The 25,321-nt window shown below is 43.4% G+C and overlaps 1 protein-coding gene across 4 annotated transcripts in view; it reads left to right on the top strand.

Moving 5' to 3' along the window:
- Window positions 1-25,321, top strand: part of akap13 (A-kinase anchoring protein 13) — a 151,406-nt gene that overhangs the window by 94,042 nt on the left and 32,043 nt on the right. For 2 of the 4 annotated variants that reach the window (XM_063197417.1, XM_063197416.1), the window contains exons 11-18: window positions 2,043-2,503; window positions 4,031-4,090; window positions 7,783-7,845; window positions 11,220-11,400; window positions 11,895-11,991; window positions 13,773-13,895; window positions 18,987-19,029; window positions 19,528-19,639. In XM_063197417.1, coding sequence (XP_063053487.1) covers window positions 2,043-2,503; window positions 4,031-4,090; window positions 7,783-7,845; window positions 11,220-11,400; window positions 11,895-11,991; window positions 13,773-13,895; window positions 18,987-19,029; window positions 19,528-19,639 — 1,140 coding nt within the window. The remainder of the gene's footprint in view (window positions 1-2,042; window positions 2,504-4,030; window positions 4,091-7,782; window positions 7,846-11,219; window positions 11,401-11,894; window positions 11,992-13,772; window positions 13,896-18,986; window positions 19,030-19,527; window positions 19,640-25,321) is intronic. The other 2 variants (XM_063197419.1, XM_063197420.1) reach the window with 2 other exon arrangements.

The raw sequence follows: 25,321 nt of genomic DNA, 5'->3' as shown, positions 1-25,321 counted from the left end.
AAGTAGCACACACACACACACACGCAATTATAGCATCAACACAGGTTGAATGGAAGTATTTTAGCTTAAACCTCTGTGAATGCAAAACGGTGGTTTCCAACTTCAGAAAACCCAGTCAATAATAATACACACAGTGTGCAATTTTGTGATGATGAATATATTGAAAAGCAACCAAAAAGGGGGACAAAATGCTAGTTAAAAAGGAGGCAGAAACAGCATGCATTAGACTAGGAGAGTTACATGTTAGCAGAACTCTGTCGAAGGATCTGTTCTCTCCAGGAGTCCACCCATGGCTCTTTTTCCCAAGTCAGTGCTTAAGCCAACACACACACACACACACACACACACACACACACACACACACACACACACACACACACACACACACACACACACACACACACACACACACACACACACACACACCAATTATGCACAATGATTTTTCAAGCATGGTACACAGTTACAATGGTGAGTTCATGGTCTTTATGTTGTATTTTATGATAATGACCAACCCCCCTTACGCACGCACGCAATGCACGCATGCAACGCACGTGCACACACACACACACACACACACACACACACACACACACACACACACACACACACACACACACACACACACACACACACACACACACACACACACACACACACACACACACACACAGTGTTCTCTCCGGCTTTTGGGTAATGATGGCGATGATGTCTTCCTTCTGCTTCTCCATGGGTGTGTGCTGTGCCGAACTCTTATATAACCTTTACGAGCCTGGAAAGAACTCTTACAGCATGTCTGCCTGCGTAAACTGTGTGCCTGTGTGTGTTTGCGTGTGTGTGCACGCACTTGCATTTGTGTGGGTGTTTGTGTGTGTGTGTTAGTGCACGCATGCAGGCGTGTAAGTGTGCAGGCGTGCGTGCATGTACATGTGTGCTGGACGCAGCTCATAAAAAGGTTCAGACCCCAATGTAGCCAATTTAAAGTGTAACGTAAGTAGTAGTTCTTTAGCATAGCATAAACACCCAAACATAAGATTTGTAAAAGTCTCACTTTAAAATGCGTTAAAATTCTCACTTTAGAATACGTGTCTAACAGGAAGTCGATTCGATTCTAGTTCGATTTTAATCGCTCACTCCTTTTATCGTGAATCATTTCGGCATTCCTTCAGCTGAGAGTCAAACAGTATTTTTAGAAAAATGTTCTAAGTTTTTTGTTGTTGTAAGTTTTTCGGAGCATAGTGTTCTCATATCTGATGTGGCCAATTGGATTAATGATGGTTAAAGCTAATTGCTGTAGCGTACAGTATGGTATGTGCACAGAATGTACCCTTCTTTTGGGGATCAGTTGAAGCCTGCCTGTTGCACTTCACTCCTCACCTTGTTTTTATTTTAGTTCACAGTCTGAGTATTCTGAGTATTATTCCCAGTCACTCTATCCAGTTCTGACTACTAATGTGTGCTATATGGTTACTGCAATGTGCAATAATGTGTATTGGGTCTGTATTTGTGTATTTATGTAAGCTGTCAAACGCCTTCATTTCCCTCTGGATTAATACAAGTACTGTACTGTACTGTACTGTACTGTACTCTACTCTACTCTACTCTACTCTACTCTACTCTACTCTACTCTACTCTACTCTACTCTACTCTACTCTACTCTACTCTACTATTTCCCCTGCTATCATTCTTATTCATTGTAAATATCTTAGTCGTTGCATCTTTCTTTAGCACATGCTTTCATCCACACCAACTTACATACAGCATGGAGGCATAAACGGTAACACAAATATGTGGGGGGAAAGGCAGATTATGCGGGCATAACGAGGGTTATGGGTGTTTTTGGGTGAGGAGGACAACCGTGGACTTGTGGAGCTGTATGCACTGGACTGCTCTGGACTTCAAATGGCCATTCAGAATAAGCAGCAACTAACTCCATTTGCCTACAGCTACATTATTTTAGCTATCTCAAGGTCGTTGTTTGGCAAAGTGTTAAAGCTCTTGGAGCTACTAAAGGTCAGCCTCTGTTTTTGTATTCCTTGCAGGCTGAAAGTCTGGCTCCAGCCGTCATCACTGGCACAGAGTTGCCCTCTCCCTCACCACCCTCCTCCTCCACAGACGACCCACCCAGCAGCCCACACCTACCACAACACCCACACCCACACCCTCCTCCACCCTCTGCACCCTCAGACGCCACAGTCACCCGGTCCAGCTGGAGCTCCGCGGACTCGTGGCAGGCGAGCCCGGTGCCCGCTGCTGTGCCAGCCGAGGCGGAGGAGGCCGAGCGTAAGGACCGGGTGACGGAGGTGCCCGCCCTGTCTGCCCTGCTGCGGCCCGCCATGCGGCCCCTCTCGCCCTTCCGCCGGCACAGCTGGGGGCCCGGCAAGGCACCGCAAAATGCAGCTGGAGCAGCAGCAGCAGCGGTGACGGCGTCAGGGACTACGCCAGCATCAGGGACTATGTCAGCTGCAGAGGGCGAGCCCAGCACCAAGAACTTTACGCGCAGGTGAGGAGTCGGATCTACATACACGAGCACAGGCTGCAACACACACACACACACACACACACACACACACACACACACACACACACACACACACACACACACACACACACACACACACACACACACACACACACACACACACACACACACACACACACACCAGCATGACGAGGTAGCCAGAGGCAGTACACATCAAAACACACGTACACACACACTCATCACACGCTCATCTTCAATAAAAAGACTTTTGTTGAAGCACAACACTGCAGAGGTGTGACCAGGGATGAGGGTCGTGCACACGCACACACACACACACTCACACTCACCCTCACACTCATACACACACACTGATTCTGATTCAGCTAGCAGTCTGAGTCCAGGTTTGCCAGATGAGGCTGACGATTTCCAGCCCAAAAAATGCTGAAAACCCGCTTGGAAGCACTAAATCCCGCCCAATTCTATTGATTTCTATAGCCAAAAATTGGGTGTTTTTTCTTCAAAATCAATTTTTACCCGCAGCAGACGGTCATACTAAGCAGCCCAATTGGGCGGGAAACCGCCCAATCTGGCAACACTGTCTGAGTCACACCTGGAAAGCCCCAGAGGCTGGAGCAGGAGTACACAGTGGGATTGGAAAAGAGCTCGTGTCTTTGGGTTTCACTGGGTGCAATTATAGTGGATGAGGCCATAATCCCTCTGCCTGGGGCCCCATATTTAAGACCTGCCCCTGCGGCTCACTCTATTCACACCTGTGCAGCATGCCCACAGAACCACAGAAGCCACCGCTTCAAGGCAGGGCACGCACACACACACACACACACACACACACACACACACACACACACACACACACACACACACACACACACACACACACACACACACACACACACACGCTGGCACGTACACACACGCACACGCGCACACACCCCAATGGTGACCTCACCAATGAAGGATGCCATGGGCCACAAACATGACGCATTACCCAGAAAACACCACACAACTGTTTTTATAAAGGTGCTGTGGTCTCACTTGAGTGTGAGCCATGTCATGTGGGTGTGCGCGTGTGTGTGCGCACGCGTGCGTGTGTGTTTGCATGCATGCCTCTGTTCCTCTCTTTGCACCTATTGGTTGTCGGATTCTCAGCTGATTCTTGGAAACCCAAAGGTTGATACAATGCCCACAATACACTGTATTGAATACAGACATAAGTGTGTGCAGAGAATGGCTCATATACAAACTTAAGTTTCAATATAAAGTAACTTGTGATTCACTTAGTTGTTATTATAGAAAAAATAATTTTTGGAAGCGCTACAATTGAAGTGCCACATGGCAATCAAGAATAATGAAGTGTAATTATTGCATTAGGACTATGCTAGACAGAACTTGTTAGCCTGTGATAACACTTACACGAATGTGAACTTGACAAACGCTTTTTCTACAGTTGTAACAATATCTTGTATTTAATTAAGAAAATAATACTTTCATTTAAAAAAAATATATATGTGCATTTTGCTTCTGTCTCAGTCTCGCAATCCGCAGTCCCGGCGCACCAAAGAGTACAAAGCCTACGGGACACAGAAGAAGGTACAGGCTGCCACATTTCCTAGTCTTCTCATCTCCCCTAATCACTTTTCCTCTGCATTCTCTACTTCTTTGGTTCCCAATCTTTTCTGCTGGGAGTGGGACCTACTTTAAGACTCCCCTTCCTCCCATATTCCAAATTGCAAATGTATGTTTTTTTAGTCCCTTATCTTTGCAAGTTCTAATGTGAAATTAATAGAAACATGAATCAATGTATTAATTAACCATGCAAGTGAACATTGTAACCATCTGATTTCTATCATGGAAATATGATAAAGATGGGTCATTTCACGTGAAATCAGACACTTTGGGACCCGACCGACCCGGATTTCGATCATACTTGGTGTGCCTTTTCAGTAGCAAGGTAGCACCCCAGAACTGCATTGGTTTGAATCTGACACTAATATTAAGGGAGAAACAGACTAGGAAAGGTTCACATGTGAGGGTAGGACACTATACATTCAGCCTTGAATATATCAGTCAGTGTTAGTCACAAAAAGATGCCTGTGGTGTTGTTTGAAAGCTCTTTTCTGGCTCTACATATTACACAATCACCTTGGAATACAACTACTCTCAGAATATGAATTATGATAAATTGAAAAATTAAAAATTGAATATCTAAAAAACTCATATTTTAAAATGGCCAGTTCCTTGTCCAAAGGTAGCCGGCAATGTCATGAGCAGCACCTAAAATGCTGGTGTTCGGTTTGTTATTCATTTCAGAGAGAATTTGACTCACAAATATGGCGTCATGCAGACCACTTACTAATAATATGGTAATACCATAGTAGCATCACATGACAAAACAAAAACAAAACAAAAATGGTCAGTGTCCATGGTCCCAGGTTTCAGAAAGGTTTCAGATGTCCATTTATACACACCAAATGATGATATGTGAATGTTTGAACATTCCTTCTCTGTGTACCTGTGCCATCTTCCCTTTACCATACTTTAAAGACATAATCAATGGCTACACTCTCATTTTGTACTCTACTAGTGCATTTGAAGCAGCAGCTGTGTCTTTTGGAGATAATGTATAAGTACGTCTCGTTGCAGTTACAGGTTCCACTACCAGAAGCACATCCTGATGATCCATGACAAGTGTATCTGGTCTGAAGGGAAAAGTGAAGGATGGAGATGGCCCATGCCATGAGGATGCAGGAAGTTCAGTTTCACCTCTCCAGTGCTCGGCATACATTCCTCAGCACATGCTAGCCACCAGTTGCCATCATATACAGCTACAACATACCCTTTGATGCTTGAAAATGTAACACATTCCTTTACTGAGCTCACTCTTTCAACTCTGCCTTCTCTGAATGCTCAAAATGGCCTAACTTCCACTGTGTCCATTGACAATGGGCAGAAGCTGTGTAGTTTTTGAGTACCTGGAATAGTTCTTGCAGATTCAAAGCTTTTCAACAGGTTCTCAGCTTCATGATGGTACATCTCTGTTGTGGCAAACTGGCAATGGATGTTCTTGACATTATCCTTGACAAATTCAAACAGTTGGTATGGCGTTACAATTTGATTCTCAATAGAACGTTGCAGACTTCCTGCACAATATAAGAACCTTAAAAACACAACAAATTTGTGCCACCACGAGGCAGATTTTCACATACCTGCAGAGTGGTACTTTTTTGCCACATCACATGGCAAAGGTCCATGTGATGGCGTTGGAGGGACAGTTAAATGGCTTGCTGCACGAGCAAGTCTGCAACGTCCTATTGACAATTAAATTGTAACGCCATACCAACTGTTTGAATTTGTCAAGGATAATGTCAAGAACATCCATTGCCAGTTTGCCACAACAGAGAGATGTACCATCATGAAGCTGAGAACCTGTTGAAAAGGGTTTGAATCTGCAAGAACTATTCCAGGTACTCAAAAACTACACAGCTTCTGCCCATTGTCAATGGACACAGTGGAAGTTAGGCCATTTTGAGCATTCAGAGAAGGCAGAGTTGAAAGAGTGAGCTCAGTAAAGGAATGTGTTACATTTTCAAGCATCAAAGGGTATGTTGTAGTGTATATGATGGCAACTGGTGGCTAGCATGTGCTGAGGAATGTATGCCAAGCACTGGAGAGGTGAAACTGAACTTCCTGCATCCTCATGGGCCATCTCCATCCTTCACTTTTCCCTTCAGACCAGATAGACTTGTCATGAATCATCAGGATGTGCTTCTGGTAGTGGAACCTGTAACTGCAACGGGACGTACTTATACATTATCTACAAAAGACACAGCTGCTGCTTCAAATGCACTGGTAGAGTACAAAATGAGAGTGTAGCCATTGATTATCTCTTTAAAGTACGGTAAAGGGAAGATGGCACAGGTACACAGAGAAGGAATGTTCAAACATTCACATATCATCATTTTGGTGTGTATAAATGGACATCTGCCTTAGTTTCTGAAACCTGGGACCATGGACACTGACCAATTTTTGTTTTTGTTTTTGTTTTGTCATGTGATGCTACTATGGTATTACCATATTATTAGTAAGTGGTCTGTATGATGCCATATTTGTGAGTCAAATTCTCTCTGAAATGAATAACAAACCGAACACCAGCATTTTAGGTGCTGCTCATGACATTGCCGGCTACGTTTGGACAAGGAACTGGCCATTTTAAAATATGAGTTTTTTAGATATTCAATTTTTAATTTTTCAATTTATCATAATTCATATTCTGAGGGTAGTTGTATTCCAAGGTGATTGTGTAATATGTAGAGCCAGAAAAGAGCTTTCAAACAACACCACAGGCATCTTTTTGTGACTAACACTGACTGATATATTCAAGGCTGAATGTATAGTGTCCTACCCTCACATGTGAACCTTCCCTAGTCTGTTTCTCCCTTAATATTAGTGTCAGATTCAAACCAATGCAGTTCTGGGGTGCTACCTTGCTACTGAAAAGGCACACCAAGTATGATTGAAATCCGGGTCGGTCGGGTCCCAAAGTGTCTGATTTCACGTGAAATGACCCAGATATATATTCAAGGTTTTTATGCCAACAGTCCCTTCCCTCTGCAACCCCCCTGCAGTACCTCAGTGTCCAGAAATTTGGGAACCGCTGCTCTTACTCTTCCCCTCATTTTCCTCTTTTAAAAAAAAACTTTTCCATTGTGCTGTTCTACAGTGACAATGGGAGAGAATGTCCTTTTTGCCCTTTTGCTCTGCTGGCAATGAGATTTTCCAGTGCGCTTTAAGCGTAAGGGCTCTCCAGAAACTTGGTCTGCACTCCAGTCTCTACTTCTGGTCTTTACCTTTATTAAGCCAGTGTTATAGACTAGATATGTGTCCTGTTTGTAGGACTAATTGCTTTAATTAGTATGAATTGAGTGATTTCATAATTAGCCTTTCTGGCTGTGATGTGAAATAACTCAGTTTCAGACAGAAAACAGTGGTGTGTATGTTTTTTGGCTCTGCCACCCGAGGCAACTTATTCTTGCTTTAAACGCATTGGATCACATGTGTCTGACTGCAGGTGAAGACGGCCCATTGTGGGAACTTGCGAGAACCTTCCTCTCTCTGTCGCTCTCTACTCAATACCTGTTTCTCCCCGATCTTCGAGTTGTTTCCCTCCATCCATCCATCCATCCATCCATCCATCCATCCATCCATCCACCCATTTCTCTATACATGCATACATCCACTAATCAATCCTCTTCTCCATCCCCTCTTCTTCTTCTTATGTTTAGTGTCAGCTGGTGTCCTTCGGATATCTTTCGCCCTCCTCCTGCAGAGCAGATCACAAACAGAAGGTAGGACACTGAACATGGAGAGATGAGATTTATTCTGTCAAGCCCTGAATTCCTTGCACAGGAATTTGTGGTGTATACGTTGACGATAAGGTTCATGAAACTCTTCATGGACACTGAGGTTCATGAAGTCAAAGACTTCTCTGCAGTCGTTTATCTATGTAGTGTCAGTGTCACACAGAGCAGGGTGTGAAACTGTACTGTACTGTGCGTACGTGCGTGCGTGTCTGTGCATGTGAGTTTGTGTGTGTGTGTGTGTGCACGCACATGTGTATTCGTGAGAATGCCTTTCTTCACCTTTATTCCAACTCTGCTTGACCTCAGATACTCACACACATTCACACACAAACACCCACGGGAGACGCACACATACTTCCTGTAGGTTACTGACGTCAGTTGCGAGAGACTGTTTTCTAGTCTCTCACACACACCACATCTATCAGAGAGAACAGGGACCCAGACTGTCAGACAGCACACCTAATGCACTTAGGAGCTCATTTGCCATGGCCACACCATTAAGTTGCAGGTGAGTCGGTGTCTGTCTTTTTTGTGTGTGTGTGTGTGTGTGTGTGTGTGTGTGTGTGTGTGTGTGTGTGTGTGTGTGTGTGTGTGTGTGTGTGTGTGTGTGTGTGTGTGTGTGTGTGTGTGTGTGTGTGTGTGCGTGCGTGCGTGCGTGCGTGCGTGCGTGCGTGCGTGCGTGCGTGCGTGCGTGCGTGCGTGCGTGCGTGCGTGCGTGCGTGCGTGCGTGCGTGCGTGCGTGCGTGCGTGCATATGTGTATGTGTGTGTGTGTGGGCGCGCATATGTTTGTGTGTGTGTNTGTGCGCGCGCATTTGTTTGTGTGTGTGTGTATGTNCGCGCGCATTTGTGTGTCTGTGTGTCTGTGTGTTAGTTTTGGTGTGGGTGTAATAAGTTTATGGGTGACTTTTGTTTTTGTATCAAGATTGTGAGGCTGTCACTTTATTTGTTTTTTGTGTGTGTATGTTTATGGAGAGACGGTTGGCTGTGTTTGTGCGTGTGCAGGTGCAGGCGCATGAACATGTTTGTGTTTACAGTGTATAATATGTCTGTGTACGTGTCAGCTTCTGTTCACAAGGTCCTTGTCCTTTGAACACCGCTTAACTGCTTCTTTCATCTCTGAGTTAGCACATGTGGTGTATCTGGTAGACATGACATGATTGTTCCTGTGTTAGTGTTTTCTGAGTGGGGGCGTGCGGGGGTTTGTTGGGGCGTGTTGTGGTGGCTATTGGTGCATGTTTTGTGTGTAGTTAACACTTTAGGGCATAAGATGAGTCATGTGCTATTAATATCTCACCATTGCTTTCCCCTTTAAAAATTGCTGGCAAAATAAGCACCAGTGTTTGATAACAATATTGAATGCACTAGAGCCAGTTTACCCTTTAGAGTTTAGATGGTCTGGTTTCCCTTTTTAAAACTCCCACTTTGCGCCTAATGTTAGATGGTCTGGTTTCCCTTTTTAAAACTCCCACTTTGCGCCTAATGTCCTTGCAGTTTGTAAATGTTATTGCGTCTTTTTTTAAATTCGTATTACCTCTGTAGAGAGTTAAAGGAACAGTCCACCCTTTTTTGATTTTCACATATTTGCAGTATTTCCAAGCATTATTCATGAATGTGCATATCATTTTCTTCTCAGTTTTTTCAGTACTTAGATTTATTGGATCAGAATTATTAGCATAGCTTAGCATAATCACTGGAAGTGGATGGAGGCATTAGCATAAAGCCACAAATGATCACAGGACAGGATAAAATAGCTGTTTTGCACTCTGTTGAATTTTACATTAATTTTAAAGTACTTTATAAGAACATTTGATGATGTTTTGTTTGCCCCTATAGACTTGCATTGCTACGCTTAATTTGGCTATACTGTTAAACTAGGCAATGGAAACACATAGACAAAAATGATATGCACATTCATGAATAATGCTGGGAAATACTGCAAATATGTGAAAATCAAAAACGGGTGGACTGTTCCTTTAAAAGGCAAATGTTGATTGTCTCTTGCACAACTTAAGCCGGGCATACACTGTGCGATATTTTCACTCGTGGGTCTTAAGCTTCTGCTCACACTGCACGATGGAATTTCACTGTTTAAAATTTCACAACTCACGACTCACGTCCTCACACTACACGAGCCGACAGTCGGATGCGAGCGAAATGCTTCCACCGTACAACACGACAGGCATGTTTCCCCGGTCTGCAGAGGAGGGAATATGCGCACCTGAGGTGGAGATGAGGTCGCGCTCAACAGCGAATCGCACGGCCCTATTCATTTGTGCATGTGAAGTGTCAAATCGGGTCGTAGCACTGCTTTAACTGTGCGATTTACGCACGAGCCACGACCAGAATTTCAAACCGTTTTGATTTTCTTGCGAGCCTGCGATTGCACGATGGTGAGGCGAAATCGCTTGTCGTTACCCCATGTACACTGTACGATGCGAGACTCACGATTGACCTGCGATTGAGCAAGAAAGCGAGTGCCAAATCGGGGCAAAAGTCGCACAGTGTAAGTCCAGCTTTATGCCTAGCAGTCTAATAAGGAAGTCTACATATTAAAGGCATGCCAAGATGATGGAGAAGCCCTTTTAAAATATCTTTGTAAAACTTTATTTTAGGGATACATCTATTAGCACTAATACATACAATGTTAATGCCTGCATAAGTAACTTGTAAGGCATGTACTAAGCAAACGCTAAGACCTACTTGGTCCTTACTAAGGTTAAATTGGTAATAAATCCCTTATTGTGCATGAACAAGACATTTGCGAATACATGCCAAATGTATGACAAATGTATGATTTTGCTTTGTACATGCCTTATAAGTTACTTATACAGGCACATTGTGCAGTATGTATTAGTGCTAATAGATGTATCCCTAAAATAAAGTGTTACCAATATTGGGACAGGTTTTGACTCCAACTGAGCCTTCCAGGGGGCAAACTGAGATGTGAACCCTGTAGAGGATTTATGTACACATGAAAAGAGTGAACTTGTCAGCCGAGAAATTTAGGGGCACTGACTAGCTGTGGGAAGAACTCAAACATGAATGAAACGAAGTTGATACAACACACTGGAAAGGTCAGCCAGAGGGCTTACCCAAAGGCTTGCCTTTTGGGAAGAGAACCAAGGAAAATGTTATACTGTACGGTACTTATAAACCATATTGTGGTAATAGATGCATTATAGTATCGCAACAAGAGGCTCATGAATAGCCTCACTATATTTTCTATTTCTTGTATATATAATATATATATGTAGTATATTGTATCCTGTATTTACTATAGCTCCTATACATTGTACAGTATATGTGTCTTTGTGTGACTGTGTGCCTGTGTGTGTTGTATGTTTTATCCGCTCCACAGCTCCAGTTTGGAGGGGCTGTCTGCAGAGCAGGAGGCGGGTGGTTCTCCGGCCTCGGTGAGTCAGCCGGAGCCGGTCCGCGTACGGGAGCCGGTGCGGGCGGACAGAGGCAGCTCGCTGGTGTCTCTGACGGAGGAGGAGCAGGAGTCAGACATGGGGGAGTGCAGCAGTCTGGACAGTCAGGTAGCACACTCACATTCACACATACAGTACACACCAGGGCTTGACATTGACTTTTCTGCTCACCGTCCACTGTGGCTAGTGACTTTCCCGATCCATTTATCCTTTCTGCCAGCCTGAGTTTTTGCTTTGTAATCTTCTTGCATTTAAATAAAAAAAATAATGGATGCAATTACTGTGATTTGTCAAAGTGTGAGACTTTTTGTTAGCCGCAGGCAAGTTTTACCAGTACTTGGCCAGTTGGCAGGTGCCATTGTCAAGCCCTGATAAACACGCTTTATGAAAAATATACACTTTTCGGGTAATAAATTACTGTAATATTCACATTCTATTAAAACTTGTGTGTGTGTGCGTGTGTGTGTGTGTGTCTGTGTGTCTGTGTGTCTGTGTGTCTGTGTGTGTGTGTGTGCGTGTGCGTGTGCGTGTGTGTGCGTGTGTGTGTGTGTGTCTGTGTGTCTGTGTGTCTGTGTGTGTGTGTGTGTGATTTTCTTTTTCAGAAATCGATAGGGCTGCTGAGATCCTTGGGCAGACCTCCTCATCCAAGCCTGACAAAGTCTCGCTCCTTGGTAGCCATCAGTCCCAAAGATTTAGACGGTGAGGCCCTTACCCACACCCAAAACACTCCCACACTCTCACAACATGGAACACTCCAGCCTATGACATATCAATCTCCCCTGAGTATAGACAACACATTGGCCGCCCGAGTGATAACATGCCCAGGGCGGCCATATTGAATGAGCACTTGCTGAGGAAGCTGTGAATCACATCAGTACATTTCAGAACTCGGATGGATTACATCACCACTCTTTACTGCTTTAAAAAGTCTTTCCCATTCATTGCCAGATGTAAATTGGTCCCCATTCATTGCTATTCCGAGATGGCAGCGCTTAAAGGTTATTTCCGGAAGCCAGTGTGTCAATATGTCTGTGACTGTTCCACTCTAAGACATCACATCTTTTACCTCACATCCTGTTCGTCACCTATAGCTTATCATCTCACCCATGGTCTTCATGGGGCAATGCATCTAACACATTCATCTGGTCCAACTAGGCACTCTTAACTTAAGCAATAAGCCACGAGAGCCCGCAGGTTGTGCTCGATTTACCACGGGTAAGGGGAGTGGGGCACGACACGAAGCAGAGTGCCGTAAACATCCCCTTAGCCGTGGTAAATAGAGCACAACCCACGGACTCAACTGACTTATTGCTTATCTAACGCTGTTACACTTCATCGCTGACCAATTTTCTTTTAAAACGCTTTATTAACTATTAATTTGCCCCGCGTCGTTCAGTTGACAAGTTGAGGAAGTGATTGGTTACCCCGGCAATCACTACTGGGCGTGCGTGCGTTCGTCACGCTGCCAGACACACACTTCGCTACAAAAACTCAGCAAGGTGCGATAAACACAGCAGGAATGACACGTCTTTGCAATCACACTGATACCCCAACCACAGATGGTGCAAAGATGTGCTCTTATTGCACACTCCCTTCCCCAACTGCAACTTATTATCCTTACCAACGTAGATGCTCCAGGTCTAACTTAGATGCGCATAGAATCTTCATTTGGAATGGTGTGGGTTTGTGCCCGATTTACCACGGCTATCAACCAATTAGAATCAAGAACCGGACCGCAGAGTGTTAGATTTCCTCTTCATATGTGTCCGAGAAAAGAAACACATGCGCGCACGTATGCACACATGTAAACACAACGTACACACAGCACAGCATATGATGTGACGTAGTTGCTAGATTTCTGTATCAGTGGGGTTCTGTTCACCACATGCACCTTACTCAAGACACTGTTTTGTATTAACTCCTTCATATATAGTATTCTGACACACATACGCACATAAACATCACACACGCCAAAAGATGTCACATGTACTGGACCTGCTTTTCCAAGTGGATCTATCTACCTCACACAACTTATACCTTCTTATAGATATATGCTGGTATAGATTTTGTGTAAATACTGTATGTGCCATTTATTTACATCACCACTTTAGCTGTCTTCTAAGTGTGTGTGTGTGTGTGTGTGTGTGTGTGTGTGTGTGTGTGTGTGTGTGTGTGTGTGTGTGTGTGTGTGTGTGTGTGTGTGTGTGTGTGTGTGTGTGTGTGTGTGTGTGTGTTTGTGCGAGTGTGTGTGTGTGTGTGTGTGTGTGCGCGAGTGTGTGTGTGTGAGTGTGTGTGTGTGCAAGTGTGTCTTTCTTGGCGTGTCTGCCGATGAGTGTCTGTCTTAATGGAGTGAAGGGGTCCTCTCTCCCTCCTTCCTGTTTAATTCTCTGGTTTTCTCTCTTGCCCTTTGACCCTTGGTTCCAACTCCCCCCTCATCCTCCTCCTCCCTCCTCCCACCTCCCTCCTCCCTCCATCCTCAGCGGTGGGACGAGTGCGACCCAAGAGGCGAATCTCCTTCTCCTTCAGCATCTCTCCGCTCCTCCCCAAATCTAAAACGTTCTTTTCTATTGGCTCTTCATCCAGCGATGAGGAGGAGGCAGTCAGTAAGTAGTGGCCCTGTAGAGACTGCGTATCCCCGCCCCACCCTACTCGCCTCCCTCCCTCGCCTGCCTACCCCCTGCTACATCTGTGTGACCCCCCTCCCCTGTAGATCTGCAGTGGTTACCACCACCCCACCTGAGCCATTCTTACTGACAAGGATGCGTCAAATGCCCCAACGTTTGAAAACCCCGCTCTGCTCTTTGCAGTATTCTTCCTTGGTACCAGTGGTGGACGAAGTACACCAGTTATGTACTTGAGTAAAAGTACAGTTACCTTGCATTGAAAACTACTCAAGTAAAAGTAAAAGTGTTCACTTCACTTTTTTACTTGAGTAGAAGTACAAAAGTATCTGCCATCGAAAATACTTAAGTATTAAAAGTAAAAAGTAAAAACGTAAAAATGAAGCCTTTGGTGCAATTTTAATATTTAAGTGTTGTAGGCCTAGTTTGGTCATATCTAATTAACTATCCTCTGATTTGTATAGGCTATACCAACATGTTAGAACTAGGACATAACAGGCCTCAGAAACACTGTGGAGTAAGTCCATGGATGTTATAGCATCAGAAGTTCATTTTTACCTCTCTAAACATTTAATACTGACCCTAACATGCCCAAAATAACACATGAAAGGGCCATTAGTATTAAGAATGATTTGGCTGAAATGTATTATATGCTCATTAGAACAACTACAATACCCCCCAGCCGTAGGCCTACAGTCCATGGTAGGCCTACTTATTTGTGACAGCAAGGAGTTACAGTAGCCTATAAAGTACTTTATGTCTAATTTTTGTTATAATTATGGTTTTGGTAGACCTCTTCTTCTTATTATTATTATTATTATTATTTTTTATTATAATAATAATAATAATAATAATAATAATAATAATAATAATAATAATAATAATAATAATAATGTTATTATGTTAAGGTTGGCTTAGGCCTATGTATGGACAAACAGACCTCTTGCAATTCTACTGTAAGCTACCTTTAAAGATAGGAATATCTTCATATAGGCTACTTGTCATGGTCTCTATTTGCAAGATGCCAATGATTTGCAATAGCCTACTTGATACAACTTCATTGGAACACTTATCTGTCTGATCATGAAAAAGCCTTTTGTGCCTGTGCACATCACTGGGCCAATATTTAGCCAAAGTCCACTTTTTTTTTTACTTTGTTACTGTTGTTTTTTACAACCTCACTTTGGTGGTATTGCCAGTGCTTTTCATATCCACTGTAGCCTACTGACTTGACTTTAGGGAAAGGATACATGTTGCATGCAGCCTCACTTTGCAACATGTGGTGGCCAAGGCAATCCTCATGTATACAAACCCTTTACACAAGCCTTTTTTCCATAATGTTGAAGCAAATCATTTTTTTGTTAACAGGGGAGTCTATTAGACAAGTAATTTATATCCCCAACTACCTACCGGTACTTCAAAAAATACTGCAATGTATTGAGGGGAAAGAAGGCTATCACGGAGTTGTGCGCCTGGATGGTTTGGAATAAGCAGCATGTATAGGCATCCTGTGTAGCCTACTTGACTCAAGAAACCAACACGCTACAAAAGCGGCAATTATGTGACTCTATTATAAGCCACAACACAGATATAGCACAGTAAGTCAAATAAGCAGTACATTAAATAAGTATCAATTCGCTAATTATTCAGTTCAAACGCGAAGCCTATTTCACAAATGCCAGTGTCAGGCGAGTGCAGCCTGCGAGCTAAACCTCTCCCCCCTCACACAACGAATACGACGTGCAGATTAATACACTCTAACAACGTTCTGTTGTCGTCTCCTTTATTGTTTTGTTGTGCTTTCCGCATGTTACTAGTAGGCTAAGTACCGTTTCTTCTAATTTAAATTCGTCTCACAAGTCGCAATAGTGGACATATCAGTGGTCTGGCTCTGCTTGTTTCCCTTCTAAAAAATAATAACAGAAGAGCTTGTTGTCACGTGACACATTACAACCAATCACAATGACGAATCTCCGAGTCTGTCAATCGGATTCAGTTTCACTTTCTTCACACCAGCGTGAAATCTCAGAATTATTTCATTTGACCAGGGCATTCAATTTAGAATTAATTAATTCACCTGCCGTGTATCGCCTAAAAAAGGAACGAGTAAGGAACGAGTGTTTCTGTAAATGTAACGAAGTGAAAGTACTAAATTTCGCTTTGAAATGTAGTGAAGTAAAAGTATAAAGTCTTACCAAATAAAAATACTTGAGTAAAGTATGAAAGTATGAAAATGTTACTTAAGTACAGTAACGAATTACATTTACTTCGTTACTGTCCACCACTGCTTGGTACCAACATAAATTCCTTGTGAATTCTTTGCAAATGTGATCAATATTAAAGGGTGGCGCAATCGGCTTGAAATTCTGAATGGCAGTAAATGGGCCTTTTTAGCAAAATCGGTGAAAATGTATATGAAAATGTTTTAGCCTATTTTGATAACTAGTTAGGTGAATGATTTTGTTGCCTTTCCACATTCCCAGAATTGAAATTTTGTTTTAGCCCCTATTGTAGCCCCTTCTATCATTTTTGGGTGCTTGATTTCCTAGGGAAGTGGACAGGCAACTGGAGCATTCTTCCAACTGACTTTCAGAACAAGTATTGATCAAAAAATACTCAAAACAAACTTTGCACTGATTTTGCAAGAAAAATGCCCATTCACCGCTATTCAAAATGTCAAGTCTATTGTGGCACCCTTCAACATGAATCGAATTTGCTAGAAATGTGTATGGACGTTATGGTAGTGCAAAAAAATAATACTGCAAGAGCGGGGTGGGATTTTGCAAAGTTTTCATTTCCAAGGGGCATTTGATGCACCCTTTTACTGATGTCACCGTGTGCTGTAGGAGACGACTCTAAACGACTTCCTTTTAATGCCTGAGTGAGAGCCCACCTTCTTTCTCGCGGAAATTGCCACTGTGTGTTAGTGACTGCCATTCTGAGACCTTGGCACACTCTTCCTGCACTTACCTCCTCTTCCCTTCGTGTGTGCCAGCCTACTGCACTGTTTGGTGTGTGTATCGCCCTGTCATTTTGAAATCACTTCGGACTCTTGTGTGTACACAAAACTCGACTCAACACAACACAACACAATGCACTTACTGACTGCTTGTGACAAATGCCTTGTGCCTGATCAGACTTGGTCTACCTTTGTAAGTACCTCACCAATCTGATCAAAGGCTGAATTGCAATACATGTGTGTAATCATGAGTGTAATAATCAATTGTTCATTCATGAATGTAAGATTTCAGCATCTCATTCATGAATGCAGTCAAAACACGAGCACCGTGTCCAGCTGCAAATGCCTGCTTTGAGTTTACTGTAATTGCATGAGATTTCTGTTAATGGTCTGCACATGAGTGCGGGCACATTGGTGAAACAATGACACTCTTGCTATGGACAAATGTTTTCCCTTCTGGAGCTCATATATGGGACTACAGTTTTTTTGTGCTGAAAGAATAGAGCCATTTTTCTCTGACCTGGCACAGCCTGAACAGACTCGTGTCTCTGGTGAAAACAGAGGAGAAATGGCTTTCAGTCCTTCTTGATTGGAAATCAATGCCCTTGAACTGACCATCCTGTTCTATCCATCTGTCAGTAAGATTGGCAACACGAAGGTTAACGAACCTTTTTAGTTTAGTGCCCGGCTGAGTTTTGTTTCAAAACCTACAACCCAAAACACCAGCATACAGATAAATGTGCAGTCTAAAGCTCTCAAAGAAGACACTTTTAAAAAAGCTTATTTCATTTCCTGACCACTAATTGTTCCCTATCTACGTTGGTGCATGAGGCCTTCATTCCGGTAAAAGAAATGGTCACCTTGTGGCCACTTGCTTAAAGTCGTAAGCTAAGTCACACATCATATCCTAGAGGAGACTTTCACTTTCAAGTTACAGTGGTCAGGGTAACCTGCCTGTTCCAAGTTCCTTAAAGCTGTAGCTAGTGAAAAACAAACAACAAGGACATGTCATTGGTGTCAGTGGTCCAATTAGTTACTACTGTGGTATGGTAGCCTAGCGAGCTAAACCCATACAGCTGAAAGCTGACAGCAAATTCAATTTGCGGCCTCTAGGGGCATCTAGATTTCTAGGCTAGTGGTATGGCAGATAAGTCCGACAAAAATCTGTCTGAAAATTTGGTGCAACAGCCAGTCTACTATTGACACCCATCAGTCTACACCCCACCCCTCCATTCCTCCATGTGCCTCAGTGGTCGAGGATGGTGTGCATTAGCGGTCCTTCTCCAAACATTTTCATCTCCATCTTCACTCTTTGGTCTCCAGAGCAGAGCCAAGCAGGCCCCTTTCGCCGGTCCCCTCTCAGTCACCCCGGGTTCCACATAAACACCTTTCAAAGGCTTCTTTTAGTCCTTGCAGCTGGCTGGAAGGTTTAATACCCCCCCCCCCATCTCTCCTCTCCTCTTTGACACACCACTTCACTCTTACTGACGATCCTGAAGACTGTGGAGGGAATGAGTGAGTGGGTTAGTTGAAGAGGACGTGTAGGTGGCTGAGTGGGTGGTGTGGGAGGGAAGTGGAGTGAAGATGAAATGGCGTGTTTCGGTTTCAACAGCAGCGTGCCAGACCAAGTGGTAACAGATTGGCCCAGGTGTTTGAGTCTGCCACAACAGTAGCCTCCTGACTCATTTCATGTTTGCCAGGTTGTGATGATTTCCACTTGTGCACTATATTGAGCATCTGCCCACCCACTAATCCCACAGTCATAATTGTCTGGTAGATAGATGTTTGTCTATTTTTGTAATTATCGATTTCTTTTTAGATCCTTTTAAGATACTACTTATCTGACTCATTTTGCTACTTGGATCACATCATATGAGAAATGTGTGACTTCCTATTTTCTCTTTACCCAGCATTGAGTAAATCTGTTTTGTTTTGTTTTTTTTTCCAACCAACAATTGACATCATATTACAATACCTTCTGGTTTTGGAATGAGAATTTGAAAGCTATCTGGTTCCCTTCTGTGGGATCTCCCTATTACTTTTTCTTTACATTTCATATTGTCTGTCAAAGATGTTTACTAATATTTTCTGTGTGTCTTTCTGATACCCTTCAGGTCTGGCGTCTTTCAGCAGCGCCTCTGGATCTCTGGACTACAGGTTAGCTCCAGTGCTTTCATATGCATGCTTCTGCTGGGATTTCTCTTGGCTGTTATAGTGCTGAAAATCATCAAAATTCTCCATTACATTTCATATGCAATCAGGCCCTTTTCTCTTTGCCTCTTTTGTTACTCTTTCTTTTTGTACTGCATTTGTCTTGTGCTCTCTCTCTCTCTCTCTCTCTCTCTCTCTCTCTCTCTCTCTCTCTCTCTCTCTCTCTCTCTCTCTCTCTCTCTCTCTCTCTCTCTCTCTCTCTCTCTCTCTCTCTCTTGTATTCTATTCTATTCTCAATATCCATGAAACAAGGTGTCACTAACAAGTCAATTTAAGGGAGGGAAAGTGGAAGTAAACGCCAGGGAACGTATTGTTTACTCTCTCTCTCTCTCTCTCTCTCTCTCTCTCTCTCTCTCTCTCTCTCTCTCTCTCTCTCACTCTCTCTCTCTCTCTCTCTCTCTCTCTCTCTCTCTCTCTCTCTCTCTCTCTCTCTCTCTCTCACAGTATTTCCGAGGAGGACCCGGGCCCTCTCAGGACTGATGGGGAGGGGAGGCAGGGCACCAAGGTTAGCCGAACGTTCAGCTACCTCAAGAGCAAGATGAGCAAGAAGGGCAAGGTGAGTGCTGGATCACTAAACACATTCCACTGACGCACACCGGCCTATATACACTGACCTGATTGCCCCCATCAACACATGCACCCGTATCAACAACCTCACTGGCGTCAAGGCAAGCCCCAGGGCTCAGCAACTGCTCTGTGGAAAATTCACTATTTATTTCCTCTTGTGCCCCGGGATAGGAAGTGTCTCTCTATCTCTCTTTGTCTCTCTTTGTCTTTCTGTCTCTCTTTGTCTTTCTGTCTCTCTCTGTCTCTCTTTGTCTCTCTGTCTCTTTGTCTCTCTCTGTCTCTCTCTGTCTCTCTTTGTCTTTCTGTCTCTCTCTGTCTCTCTTTGTCTCTCTGTCTCTCTGTCTCTCTTTTTCTCTGTCTCTCTTTTTCTCTGTCTCTCTGTCTCTCTTTCTCTCTGTCTCTCTGTCTCTCTGTCTCTTTGTCTCTCTCTGTCTCTCTCTGTCTCTCTGTCTCTCTTTGTCTCTCTGTCTCTCTTTGCCTCTCTGTCTCTTTTTCTCTCTGTCTCTCCATCTCTCTTTGTGTGTTTGTGTTTCTTTGTTTTTGTGTTCATATCCTAAAGTGTTGTGCACTACTCACTTGGGGGATACTGAGTTAGCACAGGTCTGTATAGTATGCAGCTGAGAGAGAAGAGCAGTGCAGAGTAGAGCGGTGCAGCTCAGCTCAGTGCAGTGCAGAATGGAGGAAACTCGTCAGGAAGTTGCTGCTTGGCGCACGCATGCAAACCACTCTGACATACGTACTGCGGCCCCAGATGCACTCTGCCACTGCCACCTTGAAGACACGCACCTTGCCCTCCAAAATTAGACCACCACCACCCACCTCACCTCACCGCACCGCACTGTACAGGGTTTAGATGAGAGGTAGTGGGTGCTGATAGCGTTGATGGAGAGAGAGAGTGAGAGAGGGCTCTGGTGACCTAGTTATAGCATTAGAATGTGTGTTTATGTTTTTGAGTTTGCAATTCTATTTTTTATTACAGTGTATTATATTTATATTATATTTTTCTACGGTATTCTGTTATTTTATTCCATTCTATTCTGCTATGCTGTGTTCTATTCCATTTGGCATTTTGTATTTTGAAGAAATGGTGCTTTATTTGGCTAAGAAAACACAAATAGGAAAGTATGAAGGTATGGGATATTGGGGTACAGGGGTACTGATTTTTTTTAGATGTTAGCTTCAACATTTTTCTTCTGGGGGAATTCTGCTGTTTCTTTAAAGACAAGAATAACCACACACACACACACACACACACACACACACACACACACACACACACACACACACACACACACACACACACACACACACACACACACACACACACACACACACACACTTCTTCAATTCACTTCCTCTACAAAACTGTTGGCTGGCTGGTGTCATGGGAACGTCAGCCCTCACCCTGCACATAGTCACTCTCTCACTGACACACATACTCACACACACACACTCACACACACACACACACAAACGCAGATAGAAACAGTGCTCAGTCACACTCTACTTCCAGTGCGAATGCTGGCGATGTGGTGCGATGTTGGGTCGACGCTTCTTGCCACAGGGCCGCTCCCTGAAAGTCAGGGCCACAAACAGGGCAGAGGAGGTAAGGAGGGTGGGGCTGCTCGATTAGGAGAAAAATCAATATCACGATTATTTCAGTTAGTATTGATATCACGGGGTTTTTTTTAGACAAATAATTGTGCGAAACAATTCACAATCTTCCCTCCCTCCAGCAGTGTGAGTGGAGGGCCATAGAGAAACGCACTGTGGTGTCCTGCATGAGTGTTGGGCATCGAGTCTGCTCTGTGCTCGCAGTGGTTGAGCCGGAGGGGAATGTATTGTGCTTAGCGTAGCGTGCTTAGCCTGCCTTTTGGCAGTATAGACAAATGACAAAAATATTGTTTCAACTCAATATTATGAAATTTCATATTGTTTGACAGCAATATTGACTTCACGATATAAGTTTGATATATTGCTCAGCCCTACCGGAGGGCATATAGGAGTCAGGGCTTGGGGGCAAGGCTTGAGACCACCTTCCCCTTCCCTCTCACGCCCCCTTCCAGCTGGTTTGAATCTCTGAACAGTGTTATGTCGAGTTGGAGCCTTAAATGTGGGTCAAAGTGTGTTAGGTGTTATATCTGTGCCGTTTCGGCAGGTGTTTTTGTTTGTTTGTTTGTTCTATTGTTTGTTTTCTTTTTGCATCATTTTGTTTTTCATTCGTTGGTTTCACACACTGTTGTGGACAAATGTGTCTATCCACAGCGATCGTATACATGGCTCCAATACTTTGTGAGACAGTTGTGTTTACAGGACGCATTTTCAAAATGTAATATTTTATCATTTGTTTAGGGATGCACGATGTATCGGCCAGATGTATCGGTATCGGCCGATATCAGCCAATATTCAACACATCGGACATCGGTCTGATGGGTAAAACTGGGCCGATGTTAACGCAGATGTTTTTTTTTATATGTTACGGTTCTAAAAGAATGGACTTGACGATGACTTTCACTGTTTGTCTTCTATTTTGTCTCTATTTTTTTATCTAATTATCACAGGGAGTTAAAAAGTGTTTTTGGAAATAAGACGACATTCAAAAATTCTGATTGTTTGCATCATTGTCATCTCTTTTTTTTTTTAAAAGAAAGAAAAACATCGGTATCGGTTAATATCGGTCATCGGCCAAAACCGCAATATCATAATCGGATATCGGTATCGGCCGAAATTTTTGACATCGTGCATCCCTACATTTGTTTATCATTTATTCCGTGTCCTTAGAAGTGTGTGTGCGTGTGTGCGTGTGTTTGGAGAGAGATCCGAAATGTATGCTAGTGATTCATTCTGTGCTGTCAGAGGAAGCAAGTTAGCAAGTTTGTTTTTGCATCTTTGTCTGTTGTCTTTTCTCTGTTTGTGTGTGTTTGTCCGCCAGTGGAAATATTCGTGCCCTGCGTCCTCTGTTTGCATTTCACACAATGAGCGAGCACATGGCCATAATAAGCACAGATGACATCAGCCGGAGCACCCTTTGTGCTCTGTGGTGTGTCAGGTTTTTGTCATCACCCCCCTTTAGCAATGTACTGAAACGGGCCATTCAGCTGTTCTTTGTATATGAAAGTCATTTGAGCCCATTTTGTCATGGCATGGATGTGGTGTAGATCTCTCCTGTGTGGAACAGGTGCATTTTCTTTCGCTACGTAACACTTCCTGTGAGCTTCCTACGCTGGCTGGTGGTGTGGGCGTTTACCATATAGCAACGCCCATGAGTTCACCTCAGGGTGTCAGGAATCAGGTCAACCAGCCGTGAGTCTTATTGTGGCCCAGTGGTTGCACTGACTGTGTAGACAGAGGACACTGATGATTTCACCTACTTGACCTCAAACATTGGTGACTGGCCATGGACAACGTCAGCTTTAACCCGTTATATAGTCACAACGTTATAAATTTGCTGTTACGAGAATGGCAATGACCAAGTCGTAGTGCATTACTAAAGGCCCTGTGTTATGTCATAGTAGTGTAGTACTATGGTAGCCTGGGAACTCCCATACTGCCTTTAGTTCTACACAATCGTTTCGATCTGAAAGACACTTGTGATTAGGTCTGGTGTTAACCAGGCAAGTACTATGGTAGTTAACTTTTCGATGACTATTACAGCATTCCACTAGTGGAACAGTATGCATTATGGGGCTACAGCCATGTTGTGTTGTTATGTAAAAAGCACAACATTCCATGAAGGACCTTATTGCTCGTCAAACACGTACCAATTGCAGGGATTAAAGTTTTCCGTCGCTATGACGGATTTCCGTCAACTGGATTTTCGTTTGGACGGATTTCCGTCTTTATAATTCATGTCAATTAATTCACAATTTTTACTTTCCAACTGAACTCAAATCGAGAGCACTCCTGGTCATGAGAAGGGAAGGAGAGGTGTGTTTGGTGTACGGATTTAGTCATACCGGTACACGCCACCACCGCTGGTGTCATACAACAGATTCACTCAGTAGGTTTGAGCCATCCCCTGTTTTTCCGTGTTCCAAAAAAAAAAAAAGTACACGAGCGGTCAGCAATTCGGTTGCGGCGCAGCGCGAGAGATTAAAAAAACAAATAGCCAACATTGTTGCTGATGGCAGAAAAGAAAATAAGTGTAATACTATGTTTAAAGTGCCATGAAATGACAATCATTAAATGAGTTGGACTGATATTCCAATATGGGCTAATAATGCATATGCATGGAATGCATAGCTTGAAGAAGGTAGGACACGTATGTTTCCATTATCATTGCACCTGCCGTGGCGGATAGTTAGAAAAAAATGAATAGTTTACTTCGACTGCGCATGATGTCCTTTTCATGAGGGGGTTGCCTAGGCATTGTGACTTTTACTAACATTATTCATAGCTCTAATGGGACGGCTATCATTGGCAGCTAGCTAGGATATGCCATGCGTAATACCATGCCTTTCATCCTCAAAGTTTAGCGCGTTTGACTGGCTACGTGTAGAACTAGCTCTAGTTGTCTTTCTGACAACGGATAATGTACAGTCTCATTTGTAATCATAGCATATTAACTTTGTTGTTGCCGATATATATTTAAGAAATAAGTTAAAAATGGGTTGCATTTTACAGGGGTCACGGAGGATATCCCTGGCAGAGCCAATATTTTATGCCACGTCTTGCTCTGGGAAACAGTGTTCTGATGGGTGGGCTCATGGTCAATAAATGCCGTTTCGGTGTTTCTTTCACTTTCAAGGGTTGTTGTAGGCTACTGTGTGATGCTATTTTTGCTAACTGGAGTAGTGTGCAGCAACAGTTGTGTGTGTGCTTGTTTTTGAGTGGCTAAACGTCTCAGTTCAGTTATTTGCGCACTGCGCACTCAGGACTGATGGGTGGGTGGTTTGTCTTGATTCGAGTGGAAAGTTGCGAGACAAGCTTGGGAAAGTGTGTTACTTTTGTTAAACGATAGACGTATGTCTGTGACTGTGTCGTGTCCGCTTGTAGGAGAGAACACGAGTGCGTGTATGAATCGGGGACGTTTTTTAAATCAATGGTAAGCGTGTGCCTGGCACCGCACATCGAGAAGCAAAAAAGTACCGGTAGCCATAGGTTTTCAAAACGGTAGAACACAAGAGGTAGACTACAGGATGAATAGTGAAAAACATACAAAATAATCAACAACTAGTTTTCTCCCTCTGATTGCTATGACCAGTGCATTATTTTTTTAAATGTCAGAAATAATGCAAGCAATGCGCACCAGTGCTTTCACCAGAACAGTGTTTGCCCATTCTGATGGGAAAGAAAAATATAGCCTACTACTAAAAAAAACCCATAATGGGATCACTGTATCAACGCATTGCAATTCCAACTCAAATAATTCTATGATATCAGCTAGACCATTTGAAGCAACACTCATTGTGAATCCATTCTGCATAATGTTGTGAACAATTCATAAATAATGGGTAGATATAAGAGGAAATAACCAAACATGAACCAAATTGCAGTTCAATGTTTGCAGTCTGATATAGTATCCATTATCCCTCCATTCTCGGCCATTTCTAGTCAATCTGGTGGCCTAGGCCTGCCCCTTTCCCTCTTTCCTTTTTCTTGTATTTAGAAATTGGCATCTGTAAACATAGCATTGTAGGCCTACATCTGATTGAGCACATCTGATCTAGTA

This window comes from Engraulis encrasicolus, chromosome 4 (assembly GCF_034702125.1).
Source record: "Engraulis encrasicolus isolate BLACKSEA-1 chromosome 4, IST_EnEncr_1.0, whole genome shotgun sequence".
NCBI lineage: Eukaryota > Metazoa > Chordata > Actinopteri > Clupeiformes > Engraulidae > Engraulis > Engraulis encrasicolus.
This window is presented reverse-complemented; position numbering and strand designations above follow the sequence as displayed.